The sequence below is a fragment of the Misgurnus anguillicaudatus genome, chromosome 19, assembly GCF_027580225.2.
Source record: "Misgurnus anguillicaudatus chromosome 19, ASM2758022v2, whole genome shotgun sequence".
NCBI lineage: Eukaryota > Metazoa > Chordata > Actinopteri > Cypriniformes > Cobitidae > Misgurnus > Misgurnus anguillicaudatus.
In genome coordinates this window covers 6,549,093-6,562,589 of record NC_073355.2, presented here as the reverse complement: position 1 = coordinate 6,562,589, position 13,497 = coordinate 6,549,093, and the positions used below count along the sequence as shown (strand labels likewise).

Genomic DNA, 13,497 nt, shown 5'->3' with positions numbered 1-13,497 from the left:
CCCCAGTGGTTGTTTTGTCTAGAACAAAGCACTCACATACCTCATATGGGTAATCTACTATTGCTGCAATAGGTAGCCTGTCTGGAACCGAGCGTTTTTAAACCACAATACTGCATGACACTTGCGTTACATGCAACCGGCCCTACGCTAATAGAATTCTGTTTCTCTCTCCCTGTCTTGTCATCAACCCCGAGGACAATGGGACAAACAGAGCCATTTCCCGTTGCTGTGGAGGTCATCACACCACTGATCTACTGGCTGTCCTTCAACGTGATGCCCAGCCAATGCGCGACCACCGGCTGAACCAGTTTAATCCGCTTACCCGCCTCCTATCCCTACCCTGTTTATATATATATAAATATATATATTAATTTCTCCCAAGGGTTTTTGTCCTGCTAGGAGTTTTTCCCACAGGGTTTTCTCCTAGGGGTGGTTTTCGTCCCCGAGAGAGTCAGCCAACTTTGGCTTAACTTAGCACTTTACTGTATACGTTACATTATTAATACGCTCACTTGTACGGTTAATCCTTAGCTGCTATATTCTACTTCTTATATTATCTATTGATTGTCTGTGTTCTCCTCTACATCTACTCATGTAAAGCTGCTTTGCAACAATTAACAATTGTGAAAAGCGTTATATAAATAAAATTGAATTGAATTGAACAAGAGATTATAAGCTAGATGCATTTTTTTTGGGGGGGGGGTTCGCATCGAATGTTCTTTGACTGTTATACATAATAAATGTGTTTATGAATAAAGGTTGATCTGTTGAAAGCCGTTATTTTGAGTAAGATGCCAAATGTATTAAAATTTGACATTAAAGGGGTGCATACAACCTTTTTGCCCACCGGCAACTATAGTTGCCGCACATTCAAATACGATTTTCAAAAAAATAAAAATGGGGAAAATAAATGCAGAACATGTCTACAGAGGACACTATTAACACAATTATATGCATGAAACCATTCAGAAAAATTTGGGCACAAATGGGTTAATGTGCGCTGCAGACAAATAACCATACACACGCAGCTCCAGGAAATGTCTTACGGATATTTTTATATTGCTGTTCTTCACACCTTTTCAGGTATTTTCATGCTAATAAAGAATATGTATAATGATTATGTTTGACGAGTGTTACTTTTTCAAATGCATGTTATAAACGAGTCAAACTAACAGTGATTTTAGATCGATAAGGACTTAATGATCAAAAGGTGTAGTACATAAAATAGCTGTGAATATTATCGGCTGTAGTTATCGGCCACATATTTTTTGTGTATATCGGCATTTATCGGTGCACCCCTAAGATCAACCCAATAACTTTTGGTAAAGCATTCTCTGCAGGCATGTGAAAAAATAACTAATTGAAATTTGGCTCCCCTTGTGATGTCATAAGGGGGTTCTTATTATAATAATACCGCACCTTAATCTGCACTATCCAACCACGGCACTGCCATTTATTGCAGAGAGAGTAAATAATTGACAGCACAATTGAGTTTCAATTTCAACAAACCACTATTATGGCGATCTGTGTTTGCATTTTATCAGCTCATTTGCATTATAAAGGACAGTGTGAAATGTCAAATTTTAAAGTCTTGTGAAATGTCCCCTTTAAAATAATAAGGCACATGTCCAGCATTACTCTGTGGCGAGGGAATTAGAAGAGCTTGAGAGGGATTGTTCACCACAGTAACGGCTGCCAACCGTTCATTAGTCTCTGATGCTCTTAGAAAGCATGAGGATATCAGACGCATGACGCTGGATGCCATCTAAGGCTTAGCTGTCACCTAAGATCCTCTCTCAGTAGATAGTGGGAAATCTATATTAGGTGCCACCACATATGGAGGTCAGGGTGAGAATACATGCAAAGCCAAGTATGAGAAACTGGAGACAAGTGAAAATCAAACAGATCCACAGAGACTTTGTGGCCAACACTGTTTTCTGAGATTAGTGTGTGTTGACATGGCTAATGTGTGACCCTGCCTGTGACAACCAAGATATCAAACGTTAAAGCTCCTCATCTTATCATTAGATTATGAGACTTTAGCCTGGATTTTAAAAATGGTCGGATTTTGATAAATTAGTACTAAATGAAGATACTCAAATGTCAGCCTCAGCCAACCATTTAAATGGCTTAAAGATCCTCTGTTCCATATTTTGTTCAGTGGGAATAATAAAGATTGAATCGTTTAACATCTTAACTTCTCCACAAGCCCAGCGGGTATGAAAACTGTCATTGTCTCATATAAGAGGCCTGTGGTCATCATGTATAGTCAGTGTCTGCCTACTTAAATGAAATGCATTACTGCATCATTGTTCAGTTAAGAGACATCACCGACTGTGACTAAAAGGTCAAGGCAGAGACCAAAGCCTTGTTCAAACATTTAGTGAGCTGCCTTGTCTAAATGAGCTGATAAGTAAGGCATCTTACTAACTAAAATTAAACCTCACAACTAAAGTGTTACTATGAGTAAAACAAAATTGTGCTCCTTACAAAAGCATACATTAGCATGTCGCTAAACTAACAAGGAAATTATAATTTGTTTTTTTTAATTATAAAACAACTTGGCAACAACTTTACTACCCAACTTCCTATTAATTTATTTCCCATCAATTCACAATTAAAGCTGAATTTCTATAGTACTTTTTACAACTCTGCATGGTTGGAAATCGGCTTTACAGCAAAAACATATCAGTACAGGCATTAAAGATAAGGAAAGAAACAGAAGCTATTCTAATATCTGTATTTCCACTAAACATCCAAAATATCAACTTTTAGGAGTACAATACTATCCAATGTCATTATGAACAAATATATTATCAGCACAATGCTATAAGCATATACACTCACCTAAAGGATTATTAGGAACACCTGTTTATTTTCTCATTAATACAATTATCTAATCAACCAATCACATGGCAGGTGCTTCAATGCATTTAGGGGTGTGGTCCTGGTCAAGACAATCTCCTGAACTCCAAACTGAATGTCAGAATGGAAAAGAAAGGTGATTTAAGCACTTTTGAGCATGGCATAGTTGTTGGTGCCAGACGGGCCGGTCTGAGTATTTCATAATGTTCAGTTACTGGGATTTTCACGCACAACCATTTCTAGGGTTTACAAAGAATGGTGTGAAAAGGGAAAAACATCAAGTATGCGGCAGTGTTGTGGGCGAAAATGCCTTGTTGATGCTAGAGGTCAGAGGAGAATGAGCCGACTGATTCAAGCTGATAGAAGAGCAACTTTGACTGATATAACCACTCGTTACAACCGAGGTATGCAGCAAAGCATTTGTGAAGCCACAACACGCACAATCTTGATGCGGATGGGCTACAACATTAGAAGACCCCACCGGGTACCACTCATCTCTACTACAAATAGGAAAAAGAGGCTACAATTTGCACAAGCTTAACAAAATTGGAAAGTTGAAGACTGGAAAAAATGTTGCCTGGTCTGATGAGTCTCGATTTCTGTTGAGACATTTAGATGGTAGAGTCAGAATTCGGCGTAAACAGAATGAGAACATGGATACATCATGCCTTGTTACCACTGTGCAGGCTGGTGGTGGTGGTGTAATGGTGTGGGGGATGTTTTCTTGGCACACTTTAGGCACCTTAATGCCAATTGGGTATCGTTTAAATGCCACGGCCTACCTGAGCATTGTTTCTGACCATATCCATCCCTTTATGACCACCAGGTACCCACCCTCTGATGGCTACTTCCAGCAGGATAATGCACCATGTCACAAAGCTCGAATCATTTCAAATTGGTTTCTTGAGTTCACTGTACTAAAATGGCCCCCACATTCACCAGATCTCAACCCAATAGAGCATATTTGGGATGTGGTGGAACGGGAGCTTCGTGCCCTGAATGTGCATCCCACAAATCTCAATCAACTGCAAAATGCTATCCTATCAATATGGGCCAATATTTCTAAAGAATGCTTTCAGCACCTTGTTGAATCAATGTCACGTAGAATTAAGCCAAGTTAAAAGGAATATTCAAACACTAAACCTAAAAACCGTGACAAACTAGATTTCACTGGAAAGCTCTCAGAATGTAGGTTTCATATTTCAAGGTCTGATCTGATGATTGAAATAATGTAATGTAATGTAATGTAATATTTTTGTTATCCCCCATAGGAATGCATATTAATTATTATCCCACAAACATGAGGATAAAAAAATCCTAGATTTAACCGTTTTGCTCCTATAGTGTGTGGTGTGCCATAATGTGTCAAAGACAGCACACCACACATGAACAGATTTTCAACTACAGTCTCGACTGTGAACACAGGAAACGTAGCAAAATCTCACGAGACTTTAGAATAAGCATGGCGGACGATATGCAGGAAGACATTTCATAATATTGTTTTGAATGTTTTACACGACACGTTGTATAAACATTCGTGCTGTTGCTACAAATCAACGAGTCACAAATCAACTTTGTGCTGTCTCATGACAGCTTCCGTCTTCCATCATCTTTCTTGCTGATTGGATATTGTTTTGTTTCACGTGATAATCTCAAGAGCACGTTTGTCCTCGGGGTTCCCCCCACACATCAGGATTTCTGATTTACAGATTTACTCACCAAGGGAAAATCTGAAAAGATAATCTGTAGAACCATCAAGATAAATCGGGACATAGGATTGTCGGAAGGGGAAAATCGACCCAAAATCATGATCCCCAAAACAGGAATTTTCATATTAGGGCTCAAGAAATTCTTAAAGCAATAGTTCTTAATTCATTTTAACACTAAACTCTTGATAACATTTACATTTTCGCATCTGACAGATCCTTTTATCCAAATTGACTTACAGTGTAGTGATAAAACACAACCCAGTAACCTTTGCAGTGCTCTACCAATTAAGTTACATGAACACCAGCAACTCAACCACTAAAGTCAACAGAACTGCTTTGTAGGTTAAAATCTGTATTTGTTCCCTAGGAAATAATTAACACATAAAGCAGGAGTGCTTAATCTTGCCCCTGGAGATCGAATTTAGCTCTACCAACTTTAACCAAGCACACCTGAACCAGCTAATGAAAAGCTGTTTCTGAATTATATCCTAAACTAATAAGTAGTTTGCTGGATTGGGATAAGAACAGTGCGAAATCACATCATGTTGGAAATGACAATGTTAGAGGTGCTCGGCTTTTTATTTCCGGATGGAAGTGTTTTATAGATACATCCTGGGCTCATATTCCCTAAAACTAGGGTTGGGAATCAAATTTCGATTCCAATTCTGGAATCATAAGGAATCAGACCATTGTTTCGATAACAATTCCGGATCGCAAGGTCACATCATTTTCACGTCATCTATTGAATTATTAAAATGTCAGTTGCACGATGGACCGTGGTGGAAGGCGCTCTAAATGTGGCTGCATTTAGTAAAATCAGAAAAATAGAAAGCTAAGTGTAATTATTGTGACAAACTATTATTGTCGCAAGATTGGTGTCACCAGCAATATGGCAAAGCACCTGCGGACTCTGCCGAGTGCTTTTCATTAGCTGTCACCGACAGTAATGTGGCGGATCAATCACAACATTTATAATAAAAGGGCTGCATGTAGTGATGCACCGATGTATCGGCCGCCGATATTAATCGGCCGATTTTTGATGAATTTGAAACCGGCAATAGCACGAGAAAAGCCGATACCGATTGTTTATTAATTAACTGCATAAAGAAATCCATAATATGTAAAAAACAAAAATGAGTTAATGTTGCTAATAAAATAAATGCTGAATAGCTAAAACCACTTTTGAAGGTTGTCATGGTGTCTTATTATATTTGTTTTAGCTTAATTTGTGCCTCTCTTATTATGTTGGTCAGTTGAATGTTAATTAGATCCAATCCATGTTCAGTAAAAAATAATTAGATGCAGAAATAAACTAGCTAATAGACCAACTGTATAGTATTATATACAAGTGTTTAATATCGTATCGGCCAGAAGTTGTCTGTTTAAATCGGTATCGGCCCAATAAAATCCTATCGGTGCATCCCTAGCTGCATGCATTTTCTTTTGTTGAGTCGCCTTTAATGTAAAGCTGCTTTGAAACAATTAAACATTTGTGAAAAGCGCTATATAAATACAATTTGACTTGCCTTCTTCATATACCACTAAATGTGGCAATAAAGATATCATAAGACCAAAACAAATTTCAACATCTGTCACTTACATTGATGAACATAATCTGTTGGTATTTGCATTGAAAACTTTTTTGTAGACATACAACATAACAGTGGCTATGTTTACAGGCACAAAATTGTGTTAATCTGACTCCGATTACAGGTTATGACAATACAGTTTACATGTACCTTGTAGATGTAATCTAATTAAAATGTTCTTTGCATGTACATTGCATTTTATCCAATCCAAACCAAACGTCTGCGCAAGCGCACAGCCAGGGTTACCAAAACTATTCCAATGGACATTCAAAACTAGCCCAAAAGCATCCCAATGACTATTCACAGCCCAAATACCAAAAACTAATGAATGAAATCCTTTTATCTTTAACCCGCAGAACAAAATCAACTTGCTAAAACAGTTTCAAAGTCCCCCAAATCTGAAATCAATACGATTGCAAACAAATTATTTGGCTGCATGTAAACGCACCTAGTGTGAAATCAGCAAAAATGATGTTCTGTTTGAAACTCAAGCAAACATACAAAGTGTTAAAACATACAAACACCGATTATCATCCCATGGACCACCCGCAGTACATTTACTGCATATTGTGAGCAAAACCGACCTGCAATATCTAAAACTGAGCATTTTCAACCCCAAGGTACTAAACAAATGAGCACTAATGAGGAATTAGTCATTGGATTTGCCAAGGATTTGTAGATTGTGCCATCCAATCTTTGAGGATTCCAGCATCAAAAAAACTACTTTGCTTCTTTCTCAGGGGCTCAGAATAGGATAAACACTAAATCGAACGTTCTATGAAACAGATCATCTTCTGTTTTTCCCAAAATGGTGTCAGTGTGAGGACCATTTACATGCAGTAGCTCTAAAGAAGCCAGAATAGTACGGTTACATAACGCTTTGTAAGATATATCAGATGGTTTCCTGCTGTGAATGAGTTCAGGGTGGACAGGACTGACGCAGGGGTTGTGAAAGTGTAGAAGCAGACACAGCAATAGTAAAAAGCAGCAGGGCAATAGCTGTGCTATATGATATTATGATAGTACAAATGGTAGAGATGTTGCTACATCCCTTGTACCAAGGTAGATATTCTTGCAAACCTAACAGTATTTTTCTACACTATTAATACGTAGTATTATGAAATAACAATAATTAAACAGTGTGGAGTCAAGGTGCAACACTAGATGAGCCACAAATAGCTGAAATACATGCGGAAAATTGCAATTAAAATCCTGGACTCCAGAAGGAAAGGGTGTTGCTTTGGAACGCTTGTTTGGAGAAAAGAAATGATTTCTTACATGAAACCCCTAGTGCTGGTCCAAAAACTACACACACATGCACACAGAGCTGGCAGGACCTTATCCAGCAGCTCCTGCAGAACATCAATGTCCCAAAACAACAGAGAGGGAAACGAGAGTCACACTGTGTCAATCTGGAGAAGAGAAGTGATACTAAAAAGGCTGTTGAGCTATGAATTGACACTACCAGAAAAATGCAAAGGTTTAAGACCGATTCTAGGAAATAAACAAAAATACATGCCCTTGAATACACCGCAGATGTTTGTTTAATGCCAATCCAGCAACTAGTGCTACATTTATGGTAAGAACTGGTTAAATAAATGAATCCACACACAGGTTAGGGAAGGACAATTTGGCATCTTCAATTCACCCAACCTGCATGTTTTTGGACCAGACTACCCATCATAAACCCATGCTGACACAAGGAGAACATGCAAACTCCATAGAGAAAGATTTCCTGACACAGCTGAGGCTCGAACCAGGAACTTTCTTGCTGTAAGGCAACAGTGCTACCCACTGAGTCACTGTGCCACCTCCAATACACTGTAGCTAAATAAAACCTTTAAAATAAAATGATTATCTCTCTAAAAGGACCATGGTACCAAATATTGTACATAACATCAGGCATCTTTACCTGAACAGGTGCCACTTGAACGGAGATGACTTCAGGTTCCACAGCAGATGTTTCCTCCACAACACCAACCTCCTCAATAACAGGGGCGACTGTAACGGCCTCCTCATTTTTCAGCTCAGTGACAATCTTCGCCTCTACGTCTACCGCTGCCTCTTTGAACAAAGGAAATTAAGCTCAGAAAACAAAAAAGGCAACAGTACACACACCATAATAAGGATATTTAATACTCTCAATACATATTTAAAGCTCACGTAACACACGCTGTTTCTGCATTTCTGATATTAATCTGGAGTACCTATGGAGTAGTATGACATCCTTTATATCTCTGAAGAGTCTTTAGTTTAATCAGATTTATAAAAGAAAGATTAGCTTTACCGAATCTTTCCGATAACGTACGAAAAAATGAAGAAGGAGGAGTTATAACACGGGAGGAGCGAGTACGAGTCATACAACACTATACAACACTGTTTTAACTTATGATTCACTACATGTTCGTGTCATTTATATAATATACACGCGCCTATTTCCAACATAAGACAGAAGTCTTACTTACCACGTGTAACTCGTCATGACCCGGTTCTGAAAATCCACCGCATCAAACACACACGCAAAACTCCGCTGCTAATCCGGATAATAAACTATATCCATTGTTTCCATAAGGCTGGATGTCTTCTCCTTACATCCAAAAACACACTTCTTGTTGTGCCATTGTTGACTTTTGAAATTAAACAAGGCTGAGTGGCGTGATAAGCTGTTAGCAAGCTCTAGCGTCTCCCGCTGACTGACGGCTGGGCGGGGTTTTCCGGGGGAAGTTTTCCGGCGGAAGCCCATATAAAGAACTGATACGTATCGAAAACCCCTGAAACGTTAGTTAGAACCGTAATCGAAAAAAATTAGCCGAAACTTGTACGAACCCTGGCGAAGTGCATTCGGCACAGAAATACTCTGAAACACGCCCAACTGCATTTTTGACACTTTGCCTACGTTTAGCATGAGGAAACAACTCTATAACTGTGTTAATAAGTCAGAATGCTTGAAATACCATTAAACCCCCCCTTTAATACTCTCAATGTCAGGACAGGGATTAAAACTGGCCCAGATACAAACTATTATTATATATCAGACTTTAGGTCTGTTACTCTTACAAAGCTTACAAATGGTATCGGAAGACTTGGAATATAGCACACAAATCATATGGACTCATTTTATGGTGCTTTTTAGGAGGCTTCGAATCTAAATTTTAAAGTCAACATAAAAACATTTTACTTATTTATTATATGATGAATTTTGTATACGTCATCCAATCTGATGTCAATCAGGATATTCAACAACAACATATGTAGAGCAGGACTTAAACTAGGGCTGGGACAACAAATCGTGTGATATATGCATCTCAATAAATTATGGTGAAATGCTGCTACATCCAAAAGCCAGAGGGCGCTCTCGTGCAGAAACTCATTATGCGCCGCACAAGAAGTACCATTTACACACGCGACTCCACGAAATACCTATAAGCAGTGGTGGCCGGTGACTTCTTTGTCGAGGGCGCACAATGCGAAGATCACCAAAACATGCATTTAGCCCCTCATGTGTGCGGCATGTCATGTGCATCAGGCGTCATGTCAAAATACGTGCCAGCTGCAGATGCTTCGAAAGAGTTTATGATAAAAGTTTAGTGTTAAGTGAGTCTTGCGAGTATTTTAGCGTCATTTTTTTTAATCAGAAACCCTTTCGACACATGTGCAGGCACGTATTTTGACATGATGCACATGTGGCCATGCGGTTGTAAAATAAGATGGAGTCATGACATCACCTGATAAGGAACTATGTCATTACAATAAGTCCCAGAATAGCTGCGTTTCCATTACAGATTTTCGCAAAACTTTAGCGCTATTTTCTACATGTCGACAAAAAACTACAGTGAAATGACGGCGTTTCCATTAACCGATGATATGCAATTGAAACATAGTTTTTCCTCTTACGTTATGTCATTCCAAACATCACGTCCACTGATGTTGGTAGGTTTACTAATATCAGACCCACTTTATTTCTTTAACGAAGACGATGCGAGTTCAAACATTAATGCCAAGGAAAGCCCCTTATACTTAAGAACGGCATATAGGTGTTTCTTGGAAGTAGTAGTACATTATTTTGAATCAGAAGAGAGATGTATGAGTGTTATCCAAACAATATTGGCAAGGAAAACCTCTTATACTTGGTAGCAGACATGTATTGAGGTATTTCTGGGAGGTTTTAGGACATACCGCGTTATTTATGTGACTTACTGCATCAGGTGGTCCGAATATGCAAATAATCTGTTTCCATTGCAGTTTTGCGAAATACACTTTTTCAGAATTGCAAAAAAACACTCAATGCAAGCGTAAAAACTTTTTTTGCGATATATGGGAGTTTTTGTGAAAATTACTGGTTTCCATTAGCCGTATTTTCAATTTGCAATGTCAATTTGCGCAATTTAAATGGTAATGTCTGTTTATTAAATAGATATAGGGAAAATGTTGACTTTTAATCAATCCACCAAAGTTAGAAATGTTGGTAGGAAACAGTCAATCTCAGTTCTGGATGTTGGTCAAGCCAATGGCTCATTTTCATCACCATCACCTCATTTCTTCACGTTAACACTTGTTCCCCTGGGTATTCTCGTGTGTGCTAACCGGTGTCACACACAGTTGCGGTCAACACCAACATGTTACACACTTTTAAATATAGTGGATATAAGTTTGAAGCCATATATAGACAGACCATGGTACAGGTCATGTCCAAAGCTCTGGTTACAGCTGTGGTGGGCACATTCTGAAGACTTAAAGAGAAGATCTATAAGCTGCTGATAAACCACTGACAACAAGGTTGAGCCCCAAAAACATAGTAGCCTAGGGCACGTATCTGCTGAGTGTTTGAAAATGAACTTTAAATTGACAGGTCAGGGGTTGTGGCAAGTACGTGACAAGCCTATAGGGTAAATTCCACAAAACCTTTCAAGAACATGACAGGTCCTATTTTCGCTTTATGCAAATTTGTGATACAATTAAAACATGCATTTTCCCAATTCTCTTTGCACTAATGTTTTATACACATCATGATGTTATTTGTTTTAATGCATTTATTTGGAAAGGACAGGACCGATCTAGACAGCATGACTGCTGGATTACTGGAATGACAAGCTAATGGAAATTATAACAAGCGTATCAAAGTAAAAAGATCAAACACAGCAAAAATGAAAACTGGATGGGAAGTGAAAAATTCATATATGTCACAATGTTAACAAAAACATGATTTATAACATAATTTAAACACCAGGAAAGAGGCCAAAAATAAACATGTCTTGTAGCCTCTGTCTGATAAATCCTTGATGAAACCCTGTCACATACTAAACCAACTAAACAGGCTGCTCTAAGTACATACTTACTTCAATATAAAGTAGTATCTATTATGCAAATAAGATTGAGATTTATTCATTGACAAAACAGCTTCAAGCTAATATATCCACTACACAGAGTGCAACTGAACAAAACGATTATTATCGAAACCGCTTTTTTAACGGTTTCATAAACGCTCGTGACGCAATCACGTCTGTATGAAGTGGCACAGTTAGTTTACCTGCACAGGTGTTTGTTGATGTAACTCAGCTCTTACATGAGCAACAGATGTCTCCTCTCTGTCTCTGGATTGATTCAAATCTGAGTTCTCCTCCTCGCGTCTCTTGGTTTCTTTCTTTGGCGCAGATTTCCTCGCCAGAAGCGTCGACGCAACTATGATGGCAATTATTGTGAAGAAAAGTGCGGACAAAATCACTGGCGCGTCTATAGTCATCATTAGCCGATATCCTTGCTGTTTTTAATAGAAATGTTCCGTCTGAAGTTTCTTGTTTGTTTGTTTTTAGTTGTTGTGCTGTGTAAAGATCAGAGGTTTGTGAAACGCTTCAGCTCATCCAGCCCGTCATCCCGTTAGCGCGTGTCTGCGCAATCTCATAAAGCCGCGTGCGCTACAGACGCTTTCTACAGTGGTCGCGTCTCATCACTATGTTTACTGACTAACTAGTCAGCATTAGTGGCATCAAGCTGTCTACAAGCTGTAAGCTGCTTGTTGGGGGTTGTAGAAAACGGCAACGATTTTAAAAATGTACCTCAGGCGACACAAATAAATCAGATTTTAAAAAATTATGTATACAATTAAAATATATCTTTAATTTAAAAATACTTTAATAATTTATGGGCATATTTTTAAATATTGAGAGAGAGAGAGAGAGAGAGAGATACAAAGTTATACACTTTAAATGTGGCTATTGATGCCTAATGGGGCTGCAATATATTAAAGGGATAGTTCACCCAAAAATGAAAATTCTTCATAACTTACGTGTGGGATGCGAATGCTTTAAGTTTGTAAAATTAACTTGAATTCTATTAAAATATATTATAAGTTGGAAAAACAATTTTCTACATAACCTGTCTTCCTGTTAATTGTATTAACCTAAAACGTTTTGAAGTATTAAAATCATTGATTTCAAATCATCGCAATGTTTCAAAATTTCTAGTTAGATGCAACGCATACCTGAAAGTGTTCTCCATATCTTTACTCATATTCTCAATCATATTTTCCAGGTCTTGATAAACATACAAGGAGTTCAGATACAAAACCCTCTACATCTTACATGTTTTCTTGTAAATGAGCATTTTTTATCATCAGACTTTATGTTTAGATTTAGTAATTTCACTTTAATGGCAATGAAAAGGTCATTTGTCAAAAAAGCCACAAATGTCACTCAAGTCATTTCATTGTCATTTAACAAAATTGAGTGTTTTTAGCTGCAAAATCCTCTAAGTACATGCAAACTTTTTTGTCCACTTCTTTGGACAAGACATAATAAACAGTTGCAAAATCTTTAAAAATGCAACAAAACATTGCAAATAATGAAAGTCAGAATGGTAAAATAAATAAACTGAACCACACACTAGGGGGAGCTGTGATGCATGCGGCTTCCACATGTGGGTTGTTTTCAGGTCCATGTACTCACAAGGGACACAAGTTTGAATTTGATCCACATTCGTCATTGTTCATCTAATTCAGCTTTCGCGCACTTATACCTTGTTCAAACTGTCGGTCCATATCCGATTTTGGTGCATATCCGATTTGACAGACTCACTGTCCATATTGTGCATCACAACGGTTCAAATCCGATCTGTGCGGCCTGTAGCGTTCCACTGTGTTCCGGTTTATCTGCACTGTTTCTATGGCGATGACGTCGCGATGGCACGTCAATCTGCCCAGAAGTCTGACGTTGTAGAAACTATATTCCCAAATACATGGACTTTCCCAAACACCCCTATTATTTAGTCAGGACAGACTGTTCCAAAGGTCGTGCTGGGGTTGCGTTTATGTGATGTGACTGCATGACGTAACCAAAAAG

General features: G+C 38.3%; 1 protein-coding gene across 7 annotated transcripts in view; it reads right to left on the bottom strand.

Moving 5' to 3' along the window:
* Window positions 1-12,109, bottom strand: part of LOC129428017 (uncharacterized) — a 34,604-nt gene extending 22,495 nt beyond the window's left edge. For 3 of the 7 annotated variants that reach the window (XM_055184869.2, XM_055184887.2, XM_055184884.2), the window contains exons 1-2: window positions 11,691-12,106; window positions 8,076-8,225 (exon numbers count right to left, since the gene is read on the bottom strand). In XM_055184869.2, coding sequence (XP_055040844.2) covers window positions 8,076-8,225; window positions 11,691-11,906 — 366 coding nt within the window. In that variant the 5' untranslated portion in view covers window positions 11,907-12,106. Of the gene's footprint in view, window positions 1-8,075; window positions 8,226-11,690 lie in introns of all 7 variants that reach the window. The other 4 variants (XM_073856853.1, XM_055184877.2, XM_055184902.2 and 1 more) reach the window with 4 other exon arrangements.
* Window positions 12,110-13,497: the final 1,388 nt, after the last annotated feature.